The sequence below is a fragment of the Emydura macquarii genome, unplaced genomic scaffold, assembly GCF_026122565.2.
Source record: "Emydura macquarii macquarii isolate MOO-44397 ecotype Brisbane River unplaced genomic scaffold, CSIRO-AGI_Emac_v2 contig_318, whole genome shotgun sequence".
Classification (NCBI taxonomy): domain Eukaryota; kingdom Metazoa; phylum Chordata; order Testudines; family Chelidae; genus Emydura; species Emydura macquarii.
Window position 1 is genome coordinate 9,404,762 of NW_027130455.1, and position 20,515 is coordinate 9,425,276.

General features: G+C 40.9%; 1 protein-coding gene across 11 annotated transcripts in view; it reads right to left on the reverse strand.

Annotated features, from left to right (window-relative positions):
• Positions 1–20,515, reverse strand: part of FAT3 (FAT atypical cadherin 3) — a 532,268-nt gene that overhangs the window by 401,578 nt on the left and 110,175 nt on the right. For all 11 annotated transcript variants that reach the window (XR_010923752.1, XM_067568394.1, XM_067568392.1 and 8 more), the window contains exon 2: positions 3,415–6,723. Coding sequence is in view for 10 of the 11 variants with exons in the window: in XM_067568394.1 (XP_067424495.1) it covers positions 3,415–6,706 (3,292 nt within the window). In the remaining variant the exon portion in view is untranslated. The remainder of the gene's footprint in view (positions 1–3,414; positions 6,724–20,515) is intronic.

The following is a 20,515-nucleotide window of genomic DNA, read 5'->3' on the forward strand; positions in this document are numbered from 1 at the left end:
GAAGCTCTGTGTGGACACAGATGTGGCTCAAGTAGCCCAAAGAGTGACATAAAGAAAAGGGTCTAGAGGGCTGAATTTGATCCTATGTATTTAACCATGATTATAACGGATATTGCAGGGTTTTTTCTCTTTAAGGCAGTAGCCAAAAATACTGCTTTTTTTGTTTGGACTTCGCACTTCTGCTTTCCTTCACAAGTTTCTGGAGAGACAGTGGATAAACGAAGAGAGCCAGTCAGTTTAAAAGGTGACAAATTAAGTGCATGAAAAATAAACAAACAGCTATCTCCTAGTAAATTAATATTGTTTGTGGTTTCAGCTCTTCTCTACATCTATACAATTGATTCATCATTCAACAGTGTTTAAGCTTCCTCTAGCTCAACAGCAAAGCTTAAGAATCAAATTCTGGACTCAGGTTACAAGGGATCAAAACTAAAATAACTCCCAAACCATCAAAACCTGTTGTCCACATATCCTCGGTGGCAACTTTAGTCACCTTTCTGGGTGGCAAAAAGTACCTGATTTCTTCAATTACCTGAAGCAGTTGGTTTTTTTTTAAGAATCAATATTCAATGTCATCACAAAGATAACTGACGGCAAATTGTTTTTAAATTGTTTAGCTGTGATGTAATCTTTCAAAATAGTCTCATGAAATATGAATATAAGGGGGTTGTTTGATTACCATTTTAAAATATGTTTTCAAATGTGAAAGAAATATATATTTATTCCTATATTTATTTTTTAAAATGGTCTATCCTAAAGATTAATTAATTTAGGCTTCAATTCAAGAAAGCACACACTTAACTGAAGTCCCACTGAAGTCAAACACATGCTTAATTCATTATATACTGTATTTTGATGAATTGGAGCCATAATCCCGAGTCAAATCTTTTAAACTAGTTGGGACACGGAAAAAAATCTAGATAATCTAGTTAAAGAAAAAGTCTTTAATGTTGCAATAATTAACTCTTCTGAAAGACAGTTCTCCAATAATTCCTTCCAATTTGATAAATACTAAATCTCTAATTTTTCAGAATTTCACCAGGTAACTTCCATTGCCTTTAGTGGGATTTGTCTAACTTAATCCTAAATGTGACAATCTGGGGAATCTATCTATGCACATTTTATGAATTGTGTTTGATATCGGGGGCTCTTTATAGGTATCTGTGTCGGGCTGCAAACTCTATTTTGAGAATGTGGGCTTGCTACCTTCTCTGTGTTGTCCTTTTAATTCCATATTGATCTAAAATTTCAAGGCACAGAGGCAATAATGATAATAATGTTGATCCTCGATGGTCTTCTATTCAAATAGAAGCATCCTTGGACAAAGAGCTAGCTGCCACCCAGAAGAATCAGTCTGCCCAGGTGGGCCGGTAATTAAGCAGTCAGTCACCTGGTAAAGGAATTTTGATCAGGTTGAACAATGGGGGTCACCTGACAAAGGGGACGGGAAGTTATAAAAGAGAGGGTCTCTGAGCAGTCATTTCGAGAAGAGACCAGAAGCAGAAGCTACATGGGAAGGAACACAGAAGGGCCCTGATAACGGAGGTCAGAGAAATTATTCTCTAGAGTGGTGAGAAACTGAGACAGAGAAATGCATACAGGAAATGCATACCTATTTTGTCTAGACCGGTATATTTCTCATGCTATCCAAGTAAAGAGTAATTGTGTTTAGAATCCTGTGCAAAGACTGTCTGTGTGTCTGTTAGCTTTTACCATCACATGCCTTTGAAGAGGTGAACTATACAGTAAGAGCACCTACACAGATGGAGTTCTGACAGAAGGTGTGTCAAACCTAAGGGAGAGTCTGAGGGGTTAATGTGTGTCCCAAAGACTACCCAATTAAGCCATGGGTTTCAGCTACCAGGACGGAATGCTAGAAAGAGGATTTGTACCTCAAGAGTGTGCACAGAGACCCCAAGCATGGGCAGTACCTGGACTCTGTTCAGAGTCAAGAGGCTTAAAGCACATGGGACCCAATGAGATGGGGGCCTAACACAAGAGCATGGTGAGTGTTAGGTCAGAGGGAGCTCTGATAGAGCTGTGTGTGTGACACTATGCAACTCAGTAAGAACGTAGACTGAAATTTTCAAACCTGCACACCTAAAACTGCTTTTCTAAATCCATATTCATTTACCTAAATCAATGTAGCCTAAGCACCTACAGCTCCCATTGTCTGCATTCAGGGAGCTCAGCACTTATAAAGAGGCCACTTTTAATGATAGCCCTGAATATGGCTTCAAGCACGAAGTTGAAATTTTTGACCACAGGGCTATAAATACATTGCTGGTGCCCAACTGCAGCATACAGGCTGTAGCTCAAATAGGTTTAAGATGTTTTCAGTACTTTTATTTCATAGTAGACCCACCATCTGTTTTTCATAATGTTCAGTGTAGAATTTTGATATTTGATTAAACAGTCTGAATTAGCCAAAACATACATTTTTAATCTCATGCTTTAATACCACATTCAAAATTAAAAGCTTTGGAAAAAAAGAAACACATGGTCTATTTAAACCACAGCAAACCCAACATATTTAATGTAATTTCTTAAGATGCAAACTAATGCTTTCTAATTTCCTCACTTAATCTAGTATCACAGCTGCACCATTACTGCCAACAGCTATTAGATACTTAAACAGCCAGCTCCTAAACCATGTTTTACTATGCAACTTTTCCTACTTGATTTTTATGTTTTATAATGATGGTGGCTTTGCCGTTTAAATCTTTAAAAAACATAAACTTCTTAATCAGCATTCAAATATTGTTTTCCAATGTGCATGTTCAATATGTCATTCTTACGAAGAGAATCAATACTAGCACAAACAATGCATCTTATTTTTGTACCAGCATACACACATTTCCACATTGATTAACATTGTATGTTATCTCAAATCACATGATACGGCATGACATATTGTTTGAAACCACTGAATGCCTATGAAAAACAACAGCAAGCTAGCATTATGAACAATACCCCAGAAATAGGAATTCTTTTATCCTCAAATCTATTTCACACTCCTCATTTACTTTATTGGGTTCAACCTTTACTCAAGGTCAAGAGTGCAGTGACAGTCTGCAGAAGTGCCCTGAGTAATTTACGGTTATCAACAGCTAATATGGTATCTGTAATGGAATTGCCGCGTAGCCACCATTCGCTTTTCAATGGAACTGTATGGTGACTGCAAAGTAATGTGTATTATTTCACACCCACCATGTAATGGATGTACCCAAGAAATTAACTTTTGTTGCTTCTATGCCTGAAACATTTATATTTATAACTTTATCTTCCCTGTTAGGAAGAACTGAACTTATGTTACATTATGAAATGAAATCATTATCCTCATGCTTTACTTTTGTAAAAACTTATATGAAGGTTAAAGAAAATAAAACAAATCAAGTAATATTCTAAACTTACCAGTTTCTTCATCTATGCTAAATCTTCCAAGGCCACTGCCATCCCTGATGGAATACTGAATCTCCCCATCCCTTCCTGAGTCTTCGTCCCGAGCTATCACTTGCAACACACTTGTTCCAATGCGGGAGTTTTCCTTTATGGAGCCAATGACTGCAAAGTCAGGAAAATAAGGGGTGTAGAGATTTTCATTAACATCCACCACTTCCACCTCTACAAAAGAAACTGAAGAGAGAGAAACTGGACGTCCTTTGTCTTTTGCACGCACAGTCAAGTTATAGAACTGCTGTTTCTCATAATCGAGTTCTTTGTTCAGGCGGATGGTGCCACTAGCTTTGTCTATTTCAAATCGTCCATTGTAATCATTCACCAAAGAGTAACGCACTTGACCTCCCAAACCAAGATCTGGGTCGTGAGTCTCTAGCCAAGCTATTACAGTGCCAACTGGCAGATCTTCAAGGACCTTAACACTGTAGCTGGAAGGTATGAAAGCTGGAGAACAATCATTCACATCATCCAAAAAAACCTTCAGAGGAACAACAGAAAATTGCTGATGGCCATTCTCAGATTTGTCCCTGGCCTCTATCTTTAGTGTATAGTTTGCTTTCGACTCCCTGTCTAGTTGGTCAGCCACATAAACTACCCCAGTAGAACTATTGATGGCAAACTGCTGCGTGTCTGTCAATACTGAATAAGTCACTTCACCGCTGGATCCTAGATCTTTATCTCTGGCTTCTACTTGGATTATTTCTGTACCAATACTCATGCTTTCTAAAATATTAACTGAGTAACTATCCTGTAAAAAAACAGGACTGTTATCATTTGCATCCTCTACAGTTACAGTCAATAGTCTCCATGTAGATTTCTGAGGATTACCTAAATCATAAATTGTAATGTTAAGGAGATATAGCTCTGTTTTCTCACGGTCCATGGGCATGAGAACTTTAAGAAGCCCTGTTTCCATGTCAATGTTAAAGCAACTATCTGTATTACCATCAGAAATTGTATAGACAACCTTCCCATTAAATCCAGAGTCTGCATCATAGGCCTTTATTTTCAAGATGCTAACACCAACAGGAAGGTCTTCTCTAACCGTTACATCAGAGGGAAATGATTTATCAAAGTGCGGAGCTTGTCTGTTAATCGAATAAAAATCGAGGAAGCCATCTTCTAAATTCAGTTTCACATTTGCTTTTGCCTTCTTAAGCAATTTCTCTGCCAGTTTCTGAGCAACTCTAGTCTCTCTACAGCTAAAGGTCTTTGAAGACACTTTCCCATGTACTACTGAAATGTTAACAAACATGGCATCAGCAAAATTCTCTCCATCAGTAGCTGTGATCCTAAGGTCAAAATTGCTGTTTTTTATACCAGAATTAACAAGAGACTTTTTAAGTTGCAGCACACCAGAGTCAGGATTTAAATAAAAAATCCCAAACTCATTTCCAGAGATTATTTTGTATTTCACCAGTTCTAGCTCATCTATATCTATTGCAGATACAGCAGTGATGTGACCACCAATGGGAAAGTCAGATGAAATCACTCCCTGACAAGCCACTTTCTCAAACAAAGGCTTGTTATCATTGACATTGCCTATGTATATAGTGACATTAACCTCACTTTCATGACGGTACGGCGAACCCCAATCTGAGGCTCTGACAATGAACCTGTAGCTCTCTGGAGAGGACTCAAAATCCAGTTCTTCAGAGGTGCTAATAACACCAGTAAACTGGCTTATAGTAAATGGTAGCGAATTCAGACTGGCGATGCTGTATGTTATATATCCATTTTCTCCCTTGTCCTTGTCAAATGCTGAAACTGACAAAACACTGGTTCCTACAGGAACACTTTCATTGACAAAGGAGCTGTACGAAGTCTGTGTGAACTCTGGAGTGTGATCATTGGCGTCTTCTAACCTGACAATAACTTGTGCTCTTAAATCACCACCTTTGTTTACTACTTCTAACTCATAGAGTTCCTTCTCAATGATTTTCAAAGAGCGAGCAGTGGTAATGAGACCTGTTTTGGGATTAATCTTAAAATACTCAGCATCCTGATTGGGAGATATTTTATATTCCACACCCTGAGGTTCAGGCATCAGCTTAACTATAGCAACAACCACTCCAGGAGGGGAAAATTCACTGATTGACACATCATAAACTTCCTTTTCAAACTTTTCTGGGACAATTTCTTTCTTGGGACTAGCAATGTGGACCAGTTTGACTGCAGAAAACTTCTGAGGAGATCCTTTGTCCTTTGCTTGGAGAGTAAGATTGTAACCATAGGGGAAGCTGTCCCAGTCAATGGGTTTTCTCTCTTTGATTTTGTACTCATTAATCCACTTACCCTCCTTAGCTAGAAAGAATTGTTCTAAGGGATCTCCAGCTACAATGGAAACAGAGTCAATCTCCCCATTAGCTCCTTCATCTAGGTCATCAATGTTAACAATAGCATATGTGGGCTCTTTGTCTAATGGAAAAGGTATGTGGGTTACCACACTTATAGTTGGGGCGTGTTCGTTTATACGTTCAATATGAACATAAAGCTTGGCAGTGCTGCTTACTCCATTGTTTCCATAAAGTTTCATCCCACGGTCCACAGCCAGAACTTCAAGGTCATATCTGTTTTTCTCATCATAGTTTAATCGGCCACTTAAAGAGATAACTCCGCTGGTTGGGTGAACTGAAAAGAGATCAACTTTGTTTTTGAAGTAGTAATAGAATTCACCATTGGACCCAATGTCTGCATCTGTTGCTGTCACCTGCGCAATACTAGTCCTTAAAGGAGTGCTTTCTGCTATTGTTACAGAGTAAGTGGTTGGTGAAAACAACGGTCTTAGATCATTCATATCCAAAACCTGGATATTCACTTTTGTCCATGCTTCTAAGTCCTCTCCTCTGACAGACCCTTTTACTATCAATAAATAGTTATCTTGGATTTCTCTGTTTAATATAGCAGAATTTCCACCTTTAGTTCTTATTCTGAGAAAACAGAAGTCCGCAATTACGACTTCCTCTGCTTTGAAAAAGCCTTCTTCATCACCAGACACTATCTTATATTTGATATCCCATGAAAGATCTGCCAAAGTAATGCCCATTCTACTTTGACTGTTGACATAGGTCCTTGCTGCAGAGTTCTCGTACACTGTAGCATTGTAAATGGAATGTGTAAAGTGAAAGCCGAGGGGTATTGTCCCTTGAAGACCATGGCAAACGCTGGCCAAAAGCTTGACAAGGAGGAGAGTGAGGCAAGGCAATGGGGGCCGCGTGCCTGACCAGCAGCCCATATTCACCTCCATCACATCATTCTTTCATCCTAAGGCAAAAGAAGAGAAAAAATAATCAATCATAAAAATAATGGGGAGTGGAGAAGTCTGCATTGAAAAATGTCATTTTTTTAAAAAGTGTTCAGTAATTGCATTATTAAAAATAATACATTCAATGGTGGCAGTCACTGCCAAGTAAATTTGATAGAATTTAAGTAGAGAATGTTAGTCCAATACTGGTTCTGTGATACATTACTTGAGGGAGGACATGCTACTATATCAATATATAGGACTATATGATACTGGATTATAAGCAATAGGAAATCACCAAGAGAAAAATAAAGTACAAGCACACACATCATCAAAAATAATCTCTATGACAAACAAAACACCCACAAAAACCCAAACAAAACAGGATTAACAACACAGAGACTGAAGATCATAATCACTAGTAGGTCCACCAGAACCCAAATTTAGTAATTTTCAAGGCATGCTGCAAAGTCCATCTTTTTGGCCTGGTATCTGAGAGGGAACAGATGCTATTCAAAGGGAATATTGCTATATGTGCAATGATATGGTTGGCAAGTATCCAGTTTTGCACAGACAGTCTAAAATGATAAAATAGTAGCTCTGATTACTTGCAGCAGCTAACAATGGTGCATATAAACACTGCACAGTTCATTACTATAGTTATATGTTCCTATAAAAAATTAAGAATGTATTAAGATTGCTTAAATACACATAGAAAGATATAACAAGAATATGGTGAAGAGGTTGCACAGCAAAGTTTTCAAGTCAGGAAATACCAAAGTTAACGTTGTTTGCAAGACATTAACTCTGCCCGCTCATGTACATATATTAGAGTACAGTCTCTTATATGAGCATATGCTTTGTTTTTTTTTCATGTGGCTCCTCTGTCTCATTCTGTGCACATAATGCACAGTGAATGAGGCAGGTTTTAAACATTTTTACCCTCACTATTCAATAGTAGCTGGTTGCCTCATTGCACACTGTCCAAACTGCATACTCATTATGAATCCTAGGATATGTTTACACTGCTGGGGCTGTGCTGGAGCTGCGGGATCGATTGAGCAGGCAGTGGAGACCCACTCAATCGATCCCACAAGTACTCTCCGGTCGATGTCATAAATCCATCCCTACAAAAAGTGTAAGGTTGTGTCAACCCGAGGGCATTTCCCGTTAGCACAGTGCAGTGGAAATGCCATGGTAAGTGAAAGTAAGTCAATGGGAGATACACAAGCTACACTATGTAGTATGCATATCTCCTGTCGATGGCCACCGGCAGTGTAGACCAAGCCATAGAATTGTAGGACTGGAAAGGACTTTGAGAGGTCTTCTTGTCCAGTCCCCTGCCCTCAAGGCATGACTAAATATTATCTAGATCATCCCACACAGGTGTTTATCTAATCTTCTCTTAAAAATCTCCAATGATGGACATTCCACAACGTCCCTAGGCAATTTATTACAGTGCTTAACTACCCTGACAGTTAGGAAGCTTTTCATAATGCCCAATCAAAACCACCCTTGCTGCAATTTAAGCCCTTTGCTTCTTGTCCTACCCTCAGAGGTTAATGAGAACACCTTTTCTCCCTCTTCTTTGTAACAACATTTTATGTACTTGAAAATTCATGTCCCCCCTCAGTCTTCTCTTCTCCAGACTAAACAAACCCAATTTTTTCCAATCTTCCTTCATAGGTCATATTTTCTAGACCTTTAATCATTTTTGTTGTGCTTCTCTAGACTCTCTCCAATTCATCCACCTCTTTGCTGAAATGTGGCACCCAGAACTGGATATAATACTCCAGTTGAGGCCTAATCAGCGGAGAGTAGAATGGAAGAATAACTTCTCGTCTTGCTTGCAGTACTACTCTTGCTAATACATCCTAGAATGATGTTTGGTTTTTTTGTCAACAGCTGACTCTCATTTAGCTTGTAATCCACTATGACCCCCAGATCCCTTTCCTCAGTACTCTTTTCTCGGCAGTCATTTCCCATTTCTGTATGTGTGCAATTGATTGTTCCTTCCTGAGTAGAGTACTTTGCATTTGTCCTTATTGAATTTCATCCTATTTATTCAGACCATTTCTCCAGTTTGTCCAGATCATTTTGAATTTTAATCATATCTTCCAAAGCACTTGCAACCCCTCCCAGCTTGATATCATCCGCAAATTTTATAAAAGTACTCTCTATGCCATTATCTAAATCATTGATGAAGATATTGAACAAAACTGGACCCAGAACTGATCCTTCCTTATGCCCTTCCAGCTTGACTGTGAATCACTGATAACTACTCTCTGGAAACTGTTTTCCAATCAGTTATGCATCCACTTTTAGTAGCTCCATCTAGGTTATATTTCCCTAGTTCCTTTATGAGGAGGTCATATGAGAGTACCAAAGCCTTTCTAAAGTCAAGATATACCACATCTACCGCTTCACTCCTAGACACCAGGCTTATTACCCTGTCAAAGAAAGCTATTAGATTGGATTGACATTATTTGTTCTTGACATATCCATGCTTACTGTTACTTATCACCTTATTATCTTCTAGGTGTTTGCAAATTGATTGCTTAATTATTAGCTCCATTATCTTTCCAGGTACTGAAGTTAAGATGACTGGTCAGTAATTCCCCGGGGTGTCCTTATTCCCCTTTTCATAGATGGCATTATATTTGCCCTTTTCCAGTCCTCTGGAATCTCTCCCGTCTTCGATGATTTTTCAAAGAGAATTGCTAATGACTCAGATATCTCCTCAGTCAGCTCCTTGAGCATTTTAGGTTGTATTTCATCAGACCCTGGTGACTTGAAGACATCTAACATATCTAAGTAATTTTTAACTTATTCTTTTCCTATTTTAGCCTCTGATTTCCTCATTTTCACTGGCATTCATTAAGCTAGATGTCCAATTGCTGCTAAACTTTTTTGGTGAAAACTGAAACGAAAGTATCATTTAGCACTTCTACCATTTCCACATTTTCTGTTATTGTTCCCCCCCCTCATTGAGTAATGGCCTATCCTGTCCTTGGTCTTCCTCTTGCTTATAGAATAGTAGAAGCAATATTATTATTAGAGTAGTATTATCATGAGATACTTTGGTTTGATATATGCTGGAGGTCTCATGCTGCCACTACTAAAACATCTTTGGAATTTCTAAAAGTTATACATTACAATGTTCTAACTAGAAAGTGTTGCATCCAATACAAGGCAATTCTGTATTAGACGTCATCTTGACAGATGAAAAGGAACTGATCACAGAATTAAGAATTAACAGTAGCTTACGTACAAGCGATCATGATTTGATCACATCTATGATATGAAAACACAATGAAGTCCAGAACAGTGATTTATATACTTGGTGTTTTAAAAGGGCCAATTTCACAAAGTTGAAAACAATTATAAGTCAAATCAGCTGAGAGGAAAGATTTAATCGGAAAAACATGAATGATAATTGGGAATTGTTTAAGAACCATTAACTAGATGCCCAAAAAGTCACATTTGAGGAAAAAGGTGGTATTCGTTAAAGAAATAACCTGGTTTAGAGGAGAGGTGAAGGCAATCATATGTAAATATATTTTATTTTTTATAACAAATGAAAGAAAAGATAAGCTGATAGTAATGAATATAAATCAAAAGCTAGGAATTGTAAAAAAAATGATGAGGAAAGCAAAAGGGACACAAGGAGATATTTATGGCCAGCTGAATTAAGGACAAAGCCTCCTTCTTATTGAGCATATTAGGAACAAAAAAAGAGTCCTAACAATGGTATTAGTCCATTACTAGGTGGAAATGCTAGAATTATCAACGATAATGCAGTACAGTTCAATATTTATTCCTGTTCTGTATTGGGGGTGGGGAGGGAGGGCAGGGAGAAACAGATGGGGGAAATGTTACACTAGTATCTCATGAGGATGGTAAACAGCAGATATTAAAGTTAGGCATTTTAATTCAGCAGTTCAAGTAAAAGACAGTTACTTACCTTGTAATTGTTGTTCTAAGAGGTGTGTTGCTCATGTCCATTCAAGGTCCATTCTAGGTGTGTGCGCACCTCTGTGCATGGTTACCAGATTTTTTTTCCCTTTAGCGGTATCCGTAAGGCTGGCTCTGGCGCCCTCTGGAGTCCCACACACATGCCACAGTATATCAGGTGCCGCCAGCCCTACGCCCCCTCAGTTCCTTCTTGCCGTGAACTCTGACAGTGGGGATGGGGAATGGGTCATGGAATGGACATGATCAACACATCTCGAAAAACAACAGTTACAAGGTAAGGAACCATCTTTTCTTCTTCGAGTGTCTCAACCCCCGAACCTCATGATGCTCTGATGAACGCCTCCTAGGCGTCGGGTAGCATGATGTCAGTGACCAGTGATACCGCTCCCTAGACCAGTGCCACGCTAATGAGGACCTTCACTGGGAAGAGGAGTGGGATTGGTGCCGGGTCACAGATGAGTGCCCCGGTGCCAGGGATCGATGATGGCGCCGATCATCCCTGGGCGCGTGTCCAGACACCGGCAATCGGGTTCTGTGCTGCAGAGGCACGGCCAAACTCTTCGGTGCTGGGGATCACAATACTCTAACGTTGACGAACGTCTTCAATGATGGCGTTCTGCTGCCAGGGATCTTCCCAGGGACGGGGAACGCACCCCCAGAGATCTGTGCCACAATAGAGAAGACTTTCTCCATGGCAACCTGGCCCATTGGGAAACACACCGGAGCTCTGGTGAGCGGTGTAGCCATTGGGGGGGTCCCATCGAGGGCTTCCCCCTAGATGCTGGTGCCTTCCCCCTTCCCAGTTCCATTAAGGGCATAGGCATTGGAGGCAAAGCTAGGGCCATCAAGTCCCTTACCACTTGAAACACCTCCGGCGTCGACAGCACCATGAACTGTAGAGGATCCCTTCTGCTTCCTAGTGTCGGGGGTGGCTCTCTCGGTGGGCTCAAGGCCCTAGGCAGAAAGCTCTGCTCCTGCTGAGTCGGCTTGACTTGTTGGACTAGTAGAGGTTCCGTGCTTGACTCCGCATCCTTAGCCTTCTTCGGCGCAGGGGAGCGACCCCTTCCAGAGCGCTCTTTCTTTTGCTTCTTCTTCGATGGCAAGGAAGAAGACAGGTGCCACTGTGGTTCCAGTGCCGGAGGGGCACTCTGCACCAACGCAGTGTTTGGCACTGAGATGGACCGGGATGATTTCAAGGTTGGTCTGAGGGCTGCCCCCATTAGTAAGGCCTTCAGACAGATTTCTCCTTCCTTCTGAGTCCTTGGTCTGTACGCCTTACAAATTCTACACTTATCCTTCCTATGAGATTCCTCCAGACACTTCAAGCAACTGTCATGGGGGTCGCTAAGTGGGAAGGGTTTGCCACAGGTCTTACAGGGCTTGAAACCTGGAGATCGGGGCATGCCCCCTTCATGGTGGAGGTCCCTAAAGGGACTAACAACCTTAACTGCTAACTATTTACAACACTTAACTTGTAGTTAGTGTAATTTTGTTTCACAACTACTTAAGGGAACGAAGAAGCACATGCGGTAGCAAGCAGCGCAGTTCCAGTAACCGTCAGACGCAGAAAGAAGGAACCGAGGGGGTGTAGGGCCGGCAGCATCTGATATACCACGGCATGTGCAGGGGACTCAAGAGGGCACCAGAACCGGCCCTACAGACACTGCTAAAGGGAAAAAAAGTTCCAGTAACTGTGCACGGAGGTACGCACACACCTAGAATGGAATCGACATGAGCAAGCACTTGAAGAAGAACATGGAGCCCTTCTGGAACTTCCAGAACACTGGAAGAATGGTAATGTTGTGCCAATCTTTTAAAATGGTGAACAGGATGTACTGGGTAATTATATGCCTCTCTGTCTGACAACGATCCCGGGCAAGATACTAGAGAGTCTGGTATAAATCTTAATTAATAAAGAATTAAAGAAGAGTAATATAATAAGTAATGCCAGTCAACATGGGTTTATGAAAAATTGATCTTGTCAGACAAATTTGATTTTTTTTTTTATGAGCTTAAAGTTTGGTTGATAAACAAAATAGTCATGATGTAACTGACATTTTGATTAAAAACTATATATAAATTAACATGGCACACATTACATGGATTAAAAGCTGACTAACTCACAGATCTCAAAATTTCGCAGTAAACAGGGAATCCTCACCGAGCAGGTGTGTTTCTAGTGGGGTCCCACAGGGATCAGTTCTTAGCCGTACACTATTTAAAATTTTTGTCAATGACCTCAAAGAAAACAAAATCATCACTACAAAAGTTAGGAGAGTGGTAAGTAATGAAGAAGGGAAGTCAATGACACAGAGTGATCTGGATCACATGGTAAGCTGAGCACAAGCCAACAATGTGTGTTTAAATACAGCTAAATGTAAATATACATATTTAAGAACAAAGAATTTGTAGGCCATACTTACAAGATGTGGGACTCTGTCCTGGTAAGCAGTGACTCTGAAAAAGATTTGGGGATCATAGTGGATAATCATCTGAACAAGAGCTTCCAGTGCTATGTTATGTCCCAAAGGGCAACAGCGGAATCCCCAGTTGGAGTACAGAGGTTATTTTACATCTCTATTTGGCACTGGTGTGATCACTGCTGTATATTGTGTCCAGTTCTGGTGTCCACAGTTCAAGAAGGATATTGATTAATTGGAGAGGGTTCAGAGAAGAGCTACAAGAATGATTAAAGGATTAGAAAACCTGCCTTATAGTGATAAACTCAAGGAGCTCAATCTAGTTAGTTTAACAAAGAGAAAGTTAAGGGGGGACTTGATTACTCTATAAGTACCAACACTGAGAACAAACACATAATAATGGGCTCTTTAATCTAGCAGAGAAAGGTATAACAGGATCCAATGGCCGGATGCCGAAGCTAGACAAATTCAGACAGGAAATAAGGTATAAAATTTTAAGAGTGATGGGTTATTAACTCCCGGAACAATTTACTAAGGGATGTGGCGGATTCTCCATCACTGACAACCTGTACGTCAAGACTGCAAGTTTTTCTAAAAGATGCTCCAGGAACTATTTTGGGGGAGTTCTATGGCCTGTGTTATACAGAAGGTCAGATCAAATGATCACAATAGTCCCTTGTGGCCTTGAAATCTTTGAATGAGGCACGGGTCCTGCAACACTATAAAATGGACAGACAGCTGGCTAGATCATCGGGCTCAACAGGTAGTGATCAATGGCTCCATGTCTAGCTGGCAGCTGGTCACAAGTGGAGTGGCCCAGGTTCGGTGCTGGGGCCGCTTTTGTACAACATCTTTATTAATGATCTAGAGGATGGGGTAGATTGCACCCTCAGCAAGTTTGCAGATGACACTAGGCTAGGGGGAATGGTAGATACCCTGGAAGGTAGGGGTAGGATACAGAGGGACCTAGACAAATTGGAGGATTGGGCCAAAAGAAATCTGATGAGGTTCAACAAGGAGAAATGCAGAGTCCTGCACTTAGGATGGAAGAATCCCATACACAGCTACAGACTGGGGACCAACGAGCTAGGTAGCAGTTCTGCAGAAGAGGACCTGGGGGTTACAGTGGATAAGAAGCTGGATATGAGTCAGCAGTGTGCCCTGGTTGCCAAGAAGGCTAATAGCATATTGGGCTGCATTAGTAGGAGCATTGCCAGATCAACAGAAGTGATTATTGCCCGCTATTCGGCACTGTTAAGGTTACATGTGGAGTATTGTGCCCAGTTTTGGGCACCCCACTACAAAAAGGATGTGGCCAAATTGGAGAGAGTCCAGCAGAGGGCAACAAAAATGATTAGGAGGCTGGAGCACAAGACTTATGAGAAGAGGCTGAGGGAACTAGGTTTGTTTAGTCTGCAAAAGAGAAGAATGAGGGGGGATTTGATAGCAGCCTTTAACTACCTGAAAGGGGGTTCCAGGGAGGATGGAGCTAGGCTGTTCTCAGTGGTAGTAGATGACAGAACAAGGAGCAACAGTCTCAAGTTGCAGTAGGGGAGATCTAGGTTGGATATTAGGAAAAAGTTTTTCACTAGGAGGGTGGTGAAGCACTGGAATGGGTTACCTAGAGAGGTGGTGGAATCTCCAACTTTAGAGGTTTTTCAGCTGTGGCTTGACAAAGCCCTGGCTGGGATGATATAGCTGAGGTTAGTCCTTCTTTGAGCAGGGGGTTGGACTAGATGACCTCCTGAAGTCCCTTCCAACTCTAATATTCTATGATTCTAAGAACTCTGCCCCAGGTATTACACATTGCCCATCTTGTCCACCGACATCTTACATGCATTCTCATTCACCACACAGACCAACTAGCATACACTTTCTTAGATACAGCTAGCAGGGAATTACAAGATTTGTGTGTATAGTAGTTACCTTCTTCATTTGTCTTGTTTTCTCAAAAAGGACGGAGCAGTTTTTTTATACAAATCTGTTTTTAATAAAATCATTAAACATTATTCCAACCTGGGAAGACCAAGATATTTCAAATATATTCAGTTATTTACTACCATTATACTCCATATCACACATTTCTACAAGAAGTTTACCAACTATAAAAACAGAATAATGTCTGCTGTTGAAACATATTGAGTTACTGTTCAATGACACCTTCCGTATTATTTCTACTTGATAATTTCTAATTTTAAAAAAGATTTAGCTAATTCATTAGTAAATTTACAAAAAAAAAATTCAAGCAAGAATTATTCTCTGTATACAGAGCCTGACTCAAAATCTATTTAAATCAATGGGAACTGACTTCAAATGGCTTGCCGTGTGCCCATAATGAACACAAAATGGTAAGTTAGCATTAAAAAAAAAACTTTTCAGACATCTTAAGAGGCCTTGCTGACAATTACTTTCATAGCTAGGATTGAAAAATCCTAAAAGCCCCTTTTAAATGACAATTACTAGAAGACCCTATTTTTCTTATTTTGATAGAAAAGGAAACATATTTCAAAGCTACTTGAAACTGCAATAAAGGAAATGTCGGAACATAGGGCAGGAAGGGGATAGGAAGAGTTGTTGTTAATGACAAGGGTTAGCTTAAGATTCCAATGTGAGTTCAATACCCGGTGGAGATGTACAAATTGCACATGAGTTTCAGAGTATGAATACAAATCAGAGTTCATGCTTTCAATATAATAGTATGACTACTGCACTTTTAAGTACTATGGGCAATCAATTTATTTCACTGATGTTATGTTCACACAAAACACTTTAGCTTCCTGATTCCAGAGTCTATATTCCACTGCCAAACAGCTTAATCAATAAGATTTGACCAACTCTCCCAAGTATTTATCAAGACAGTTATTTTCAGAGGCATTTCTTCCCCCCTTCAGGTTTTTTCTTTTGTGTTGTATAAATGACACAACAGAAGTCTCTTTTACAGGAGATGATACAACCCACCCTCTGTGTCTGTTACTGGACAAATACCCTTCCACAGCTAGACGGGCCTCATTCTGTAATTTATACATGAATTTGATTATTATGAACATATCCAGCAATTCACAAAAATAAACAACACTATTCTCCCATGGATGCTTGCAGTTATACAGTTACCCTGGATTTACACCAGTGTAGATGAGATCAGGATTTCACCCTGGGGTCCTAAATTCTACCTAGAAAAAGTGCGTGCACATCCTATGTGTGGGCACAGCTTTGGGCTCAGCATTAGGAAAACTGGCCCTTGATGTTAGGCAATATCAGATTAGGATCCGACGAGATATATTTTATAGTAAAAGACTCCTCATTGCTGTTTTTCATCAATCCACATATTCCTCAGAGGGTCACCAGTGTATGACCTATTCAATGTTGGATGACCTATGTCCCAGTGGATTACCTATTCAATAGCTCAATGTCCAGTGGACAACCTATTCAATGGGCACTTAGACTACACAGGAATGTAATTATATATTTACTGAGTCTCTTTCATATGGGATATTGTTTTTAAAGAGCCTCATAATGCATATGTGGTTGCTGCACAGGAAATGTAATGTGATAGGTTATAGAAACAAAGTACAAAGCAACTCACAATAAATGCTGAGACATCACTTTATAAGCACTCCTTGTCAAAAAAAAATGTTATGCTTTTAAGTAGTGGGGATGATTGTTATTACTTCAATTTGATTTTGAAACGTTTGGGCAGGAACTACACCAAAGAATTTCCTGACATTGTCTACATGATTCATTTAAAAGCAAGAAATTAGCTCTCCATTAACAAACGCAGAAATTAAAAATGAAAGTCATGTTACCAATGTAGAGGGAGCCAACCGAGGTGACTCAAGTGAGAAGTACAACACTTTCCCACAATAGACCTCTCTATGAGGCAGGAATTTCAAATGCTTTGTCGGTGTCAAGATAGGGCCATTTTTAACTTTATCTTTGGACTTTGATATGTGGACTTGAATTATGGTCTTCTTTCCCCACCACCAAGCATATCTGCTGTGGGTGTGCTGAGGGATATAGCTTTCATTATTGGGTGGATGATTTTGAATTGTGGATGTACTTAGATCTGAAGCTTTTTGAGCAAGGTCCATCTTTCTGTTGTGTGATTCTACAGCACCTGGCACAATGGTGGGAAAAGGGAGGATCCTGGACCATGACTAAGGCTCCTAAGCACTACTGCAATAAAAAGAAACCACAACAATAATAATCACAGGCAGCCTCTCAGGCCTCGTCTATATTAAAAAAGTAAGTCGACGTAACATTTTTATTTTTATGTTAATATTTTATATTAGCCATAATTACACTGGTGGCTGATGTCCACACTGATCTCCTGGGATCGGTGGAGTGCATCCTCACCAGAAGCACTTCCACCCACCTATGGGGCAATGTAGGCAGCTGAGGGCCCGGTTCTCCCTGTGAGCCCCCCCCTCACTCCCTGGTCCAGCCAATAGCCGGGGGCAGCCGCACAGGGACTTTTCCCCTCCCCGGTCCCAGCTGGGAGCTGAAGGAAGCCAGGGTGAGAAGTCAGGGAGATTCTCCACCTGTTCCCTGCCAGGGCAGACATGTCAATTACATGGCTGAGCCATGACAATTACATGGCTGAGCCATGAAATTGAGATGGCTGTCTGTTCCAGCCCAGACAGGGAAGCAGCAGCCCAGGTTACTCACCCCCACTCTCAGCCAGGACTGGGAGCCAGCTGCCCAGACTTGCACCAACCCGGGCTTTTTGCCCCGCTTCCAGCGCTTACACTTCCTTGTCAGTCTCACCACTCTTTTCTTGACAAGAATGACAGCCCCACCACCAATGTAAGGGGACTCAGTGTCTACACTGACACTGCGTCGTCCTAACAATGCAGACCAAAGCCCCACACCTCTTGTCAAGGTGGTTTTATTTTGTCGAAAAAACAGTGCACTTGTCGGCAGCAGGGTGGGTGATTGCCGTGTGCATGCCAGCACTGTTTTGTCGACCAAAGCTGACTTTTTTTTGACAAAACACTTTAATGTAGACCAGGCCTTACTGTACACACAACTGTATTTTGATGTTTCTAAATACTGGAAGAGCCCTCAGAGGAATGACATGTATTTAACAAAATGAAATGAATAGGTTTTTGCAGAAATTAACTTACTTCAAAATCAGCCAGTCAGTAATGGAATTAGTACTTAATATGTATGTGACAAGAGCCCAGTTACAACAGAGGCTGCATTGTCTAAATTGCTGTACAAAGGATAAGAGGAATACAATGAATATATATATATATTTGCATATTTATTATTATTCTACATATATCCGGTAATCAAACTATCATTGTCTGTCCCTTAATCTAGCCACAGCCAATTGCATGTCTTAAGGAGAACACTTCAAAGGAAGGAATTCCATATGTGTGCATAGGATGAGAAGGTGCAGAGATATTGTGTGAACAACTGACAACCAAATAAATGAAGCAACAAAAGGAGGGAAGCAGGGAGGGACAGAGCTGTGAAGGGCCTTGAAAAGTGAAGACAACAAGCTTGAACATGATGCGGCAAGTCACTATTTCACACTCAGCTCTCTAGTTAGCAACCACCCTGATTAACCAGTCAATAACTTCTATCACAAGTAACCACAATCCAAACTCTCCGCAATCCTTCTAGATTGTTGAAGCCCCTTCATAGGAATGCAATAGTGCAATGTCAGAATGAAATTTCCTTTTCTCCTCTTGGTTCCAACAATCTGGGCTGCATCTCGCACTACTCTAGACCAGATAGGGAAGGGGTGACGGGAAGGACTTAGCCAGTGTTCCCATGCACCTGAGTGAGGCCACTAAAGCAGCACCAACATCCACATAGTTATTGCAATGGGAAGGTATGACCTGAATGCTCAGTGACCTCTTGGCTGATTTTGTCTCCTGTGACAGACTCTTTTGACTAAGAAGTTCACCCTACCAATACAGAATGAGTTTTAATACTTGAAGGAAGTGATATACTTGGTTTTTGGGTCAACTTTGAATATCCTTAACAAGTTTTGTTCTCTGCGATCCTTTAAGCAACATAAAAAGTGCATCAGATTAGCTTCTTTATCAGACAGCTGTAGTAGGCTCGTATCCTCTTATGCAGACCAGCCACTAGAGGGAGACAAAGACCTGCACTGTCACATGCTGAGAGGGCATTTCTATCAGCCAGCTGGCTGGGTAAGGTCACGTATGGAATTTGTCAGACTGGAGGACAGCTGCCACCACGCTTGAGAATTTCCTCAGGGCTGCCATGAGACTGAAGGACAAAGCAGCATGTTGAAAGGAAAGAGAAACTGATCTGTGCCTCAAATTCCACATGCTCCTCCAGGATAGGACGAACCCCACCCCTCACTTATCCTCAGAATGAGCTCCCACTGCTGAAGTGAAGACGCTTGTCTCCATTTCAAGAGGACAGAGGCAGATTTCTGAGGTAAAAATAAACAGCTTTGCCGACACCAAGTTTGTCCCTTTTCCTCAGACCCCTGGACTCTGAGGAACTAGGACTTAACAGTGACTTACAGAGAGAGTGGCCTATAACTCTGGACATTTGTAAAGATTTTCTTTCCACCATGTGAGTTTAAGCCGTCAAGTTAACATTCTAATGGTGCCATTTTATGTTCTGAAACCATGCTCTTTAAATCAATAATCTAACAGCTGATGAGTGTGCTTGGGAACGGGGATTCTAATGAAAGCATGTGGGAGGTAGCAGAATTCTAATTCCTGATTGATGCTGAAGTCTAAATAACTTGCAGCCACACGACACATCCCAAGTATGAGCAGCAGCTCGAGATTTTGTTAGACAGAAGAACCCTAAATCTTACTGATCATTCCTTCCTGTCACTTGGACTATTCAAGATGACAAGGCTATGTATCTGTTTGAACACTGTCACCAAGGCCCCGATCCTGCTGTTTCATTCAGGCAGATCTCTGCATTCATAGGGAGCCCGGCTGATTTCTGTAGGGCACCACATTGGCACGGGGAGGACATCTTGCATCTGGCAGAATTGGGAACCAAGCGCATTCCACCAAAATAAAGGGCATACCAGGAACAAGAAAAAAGAGCGTGTTTTATAAACACTATCACCCTGCATCACCAACAGCAACAGACTTCTGTCATGATCTGTTGTCTATATTGTAATGAACTCGCCAGTGTCCAGGTAGAGCATTGCCCTCTGCTGCGTGGAAACAGCTTAGCTGTGCGTCTAGGCTCAAAGATCCTTTTTAGTTCCAAAAGGAGTAGACTGATTTGGGAGCAGAAGGACCGGAATTCTATTCCTGCCGCCAAACCACCATAGTGTACAATTGCCAAAGTTTGACTACAGATTGTCAAGCATTTACCTAGTGACACGGGTCCAGTAATCTGCATTTCGTCAAATGCAATAGTTGGCGATGTGAAAAATCGGAACATTAAAGATGTCTGGCAATGGGCA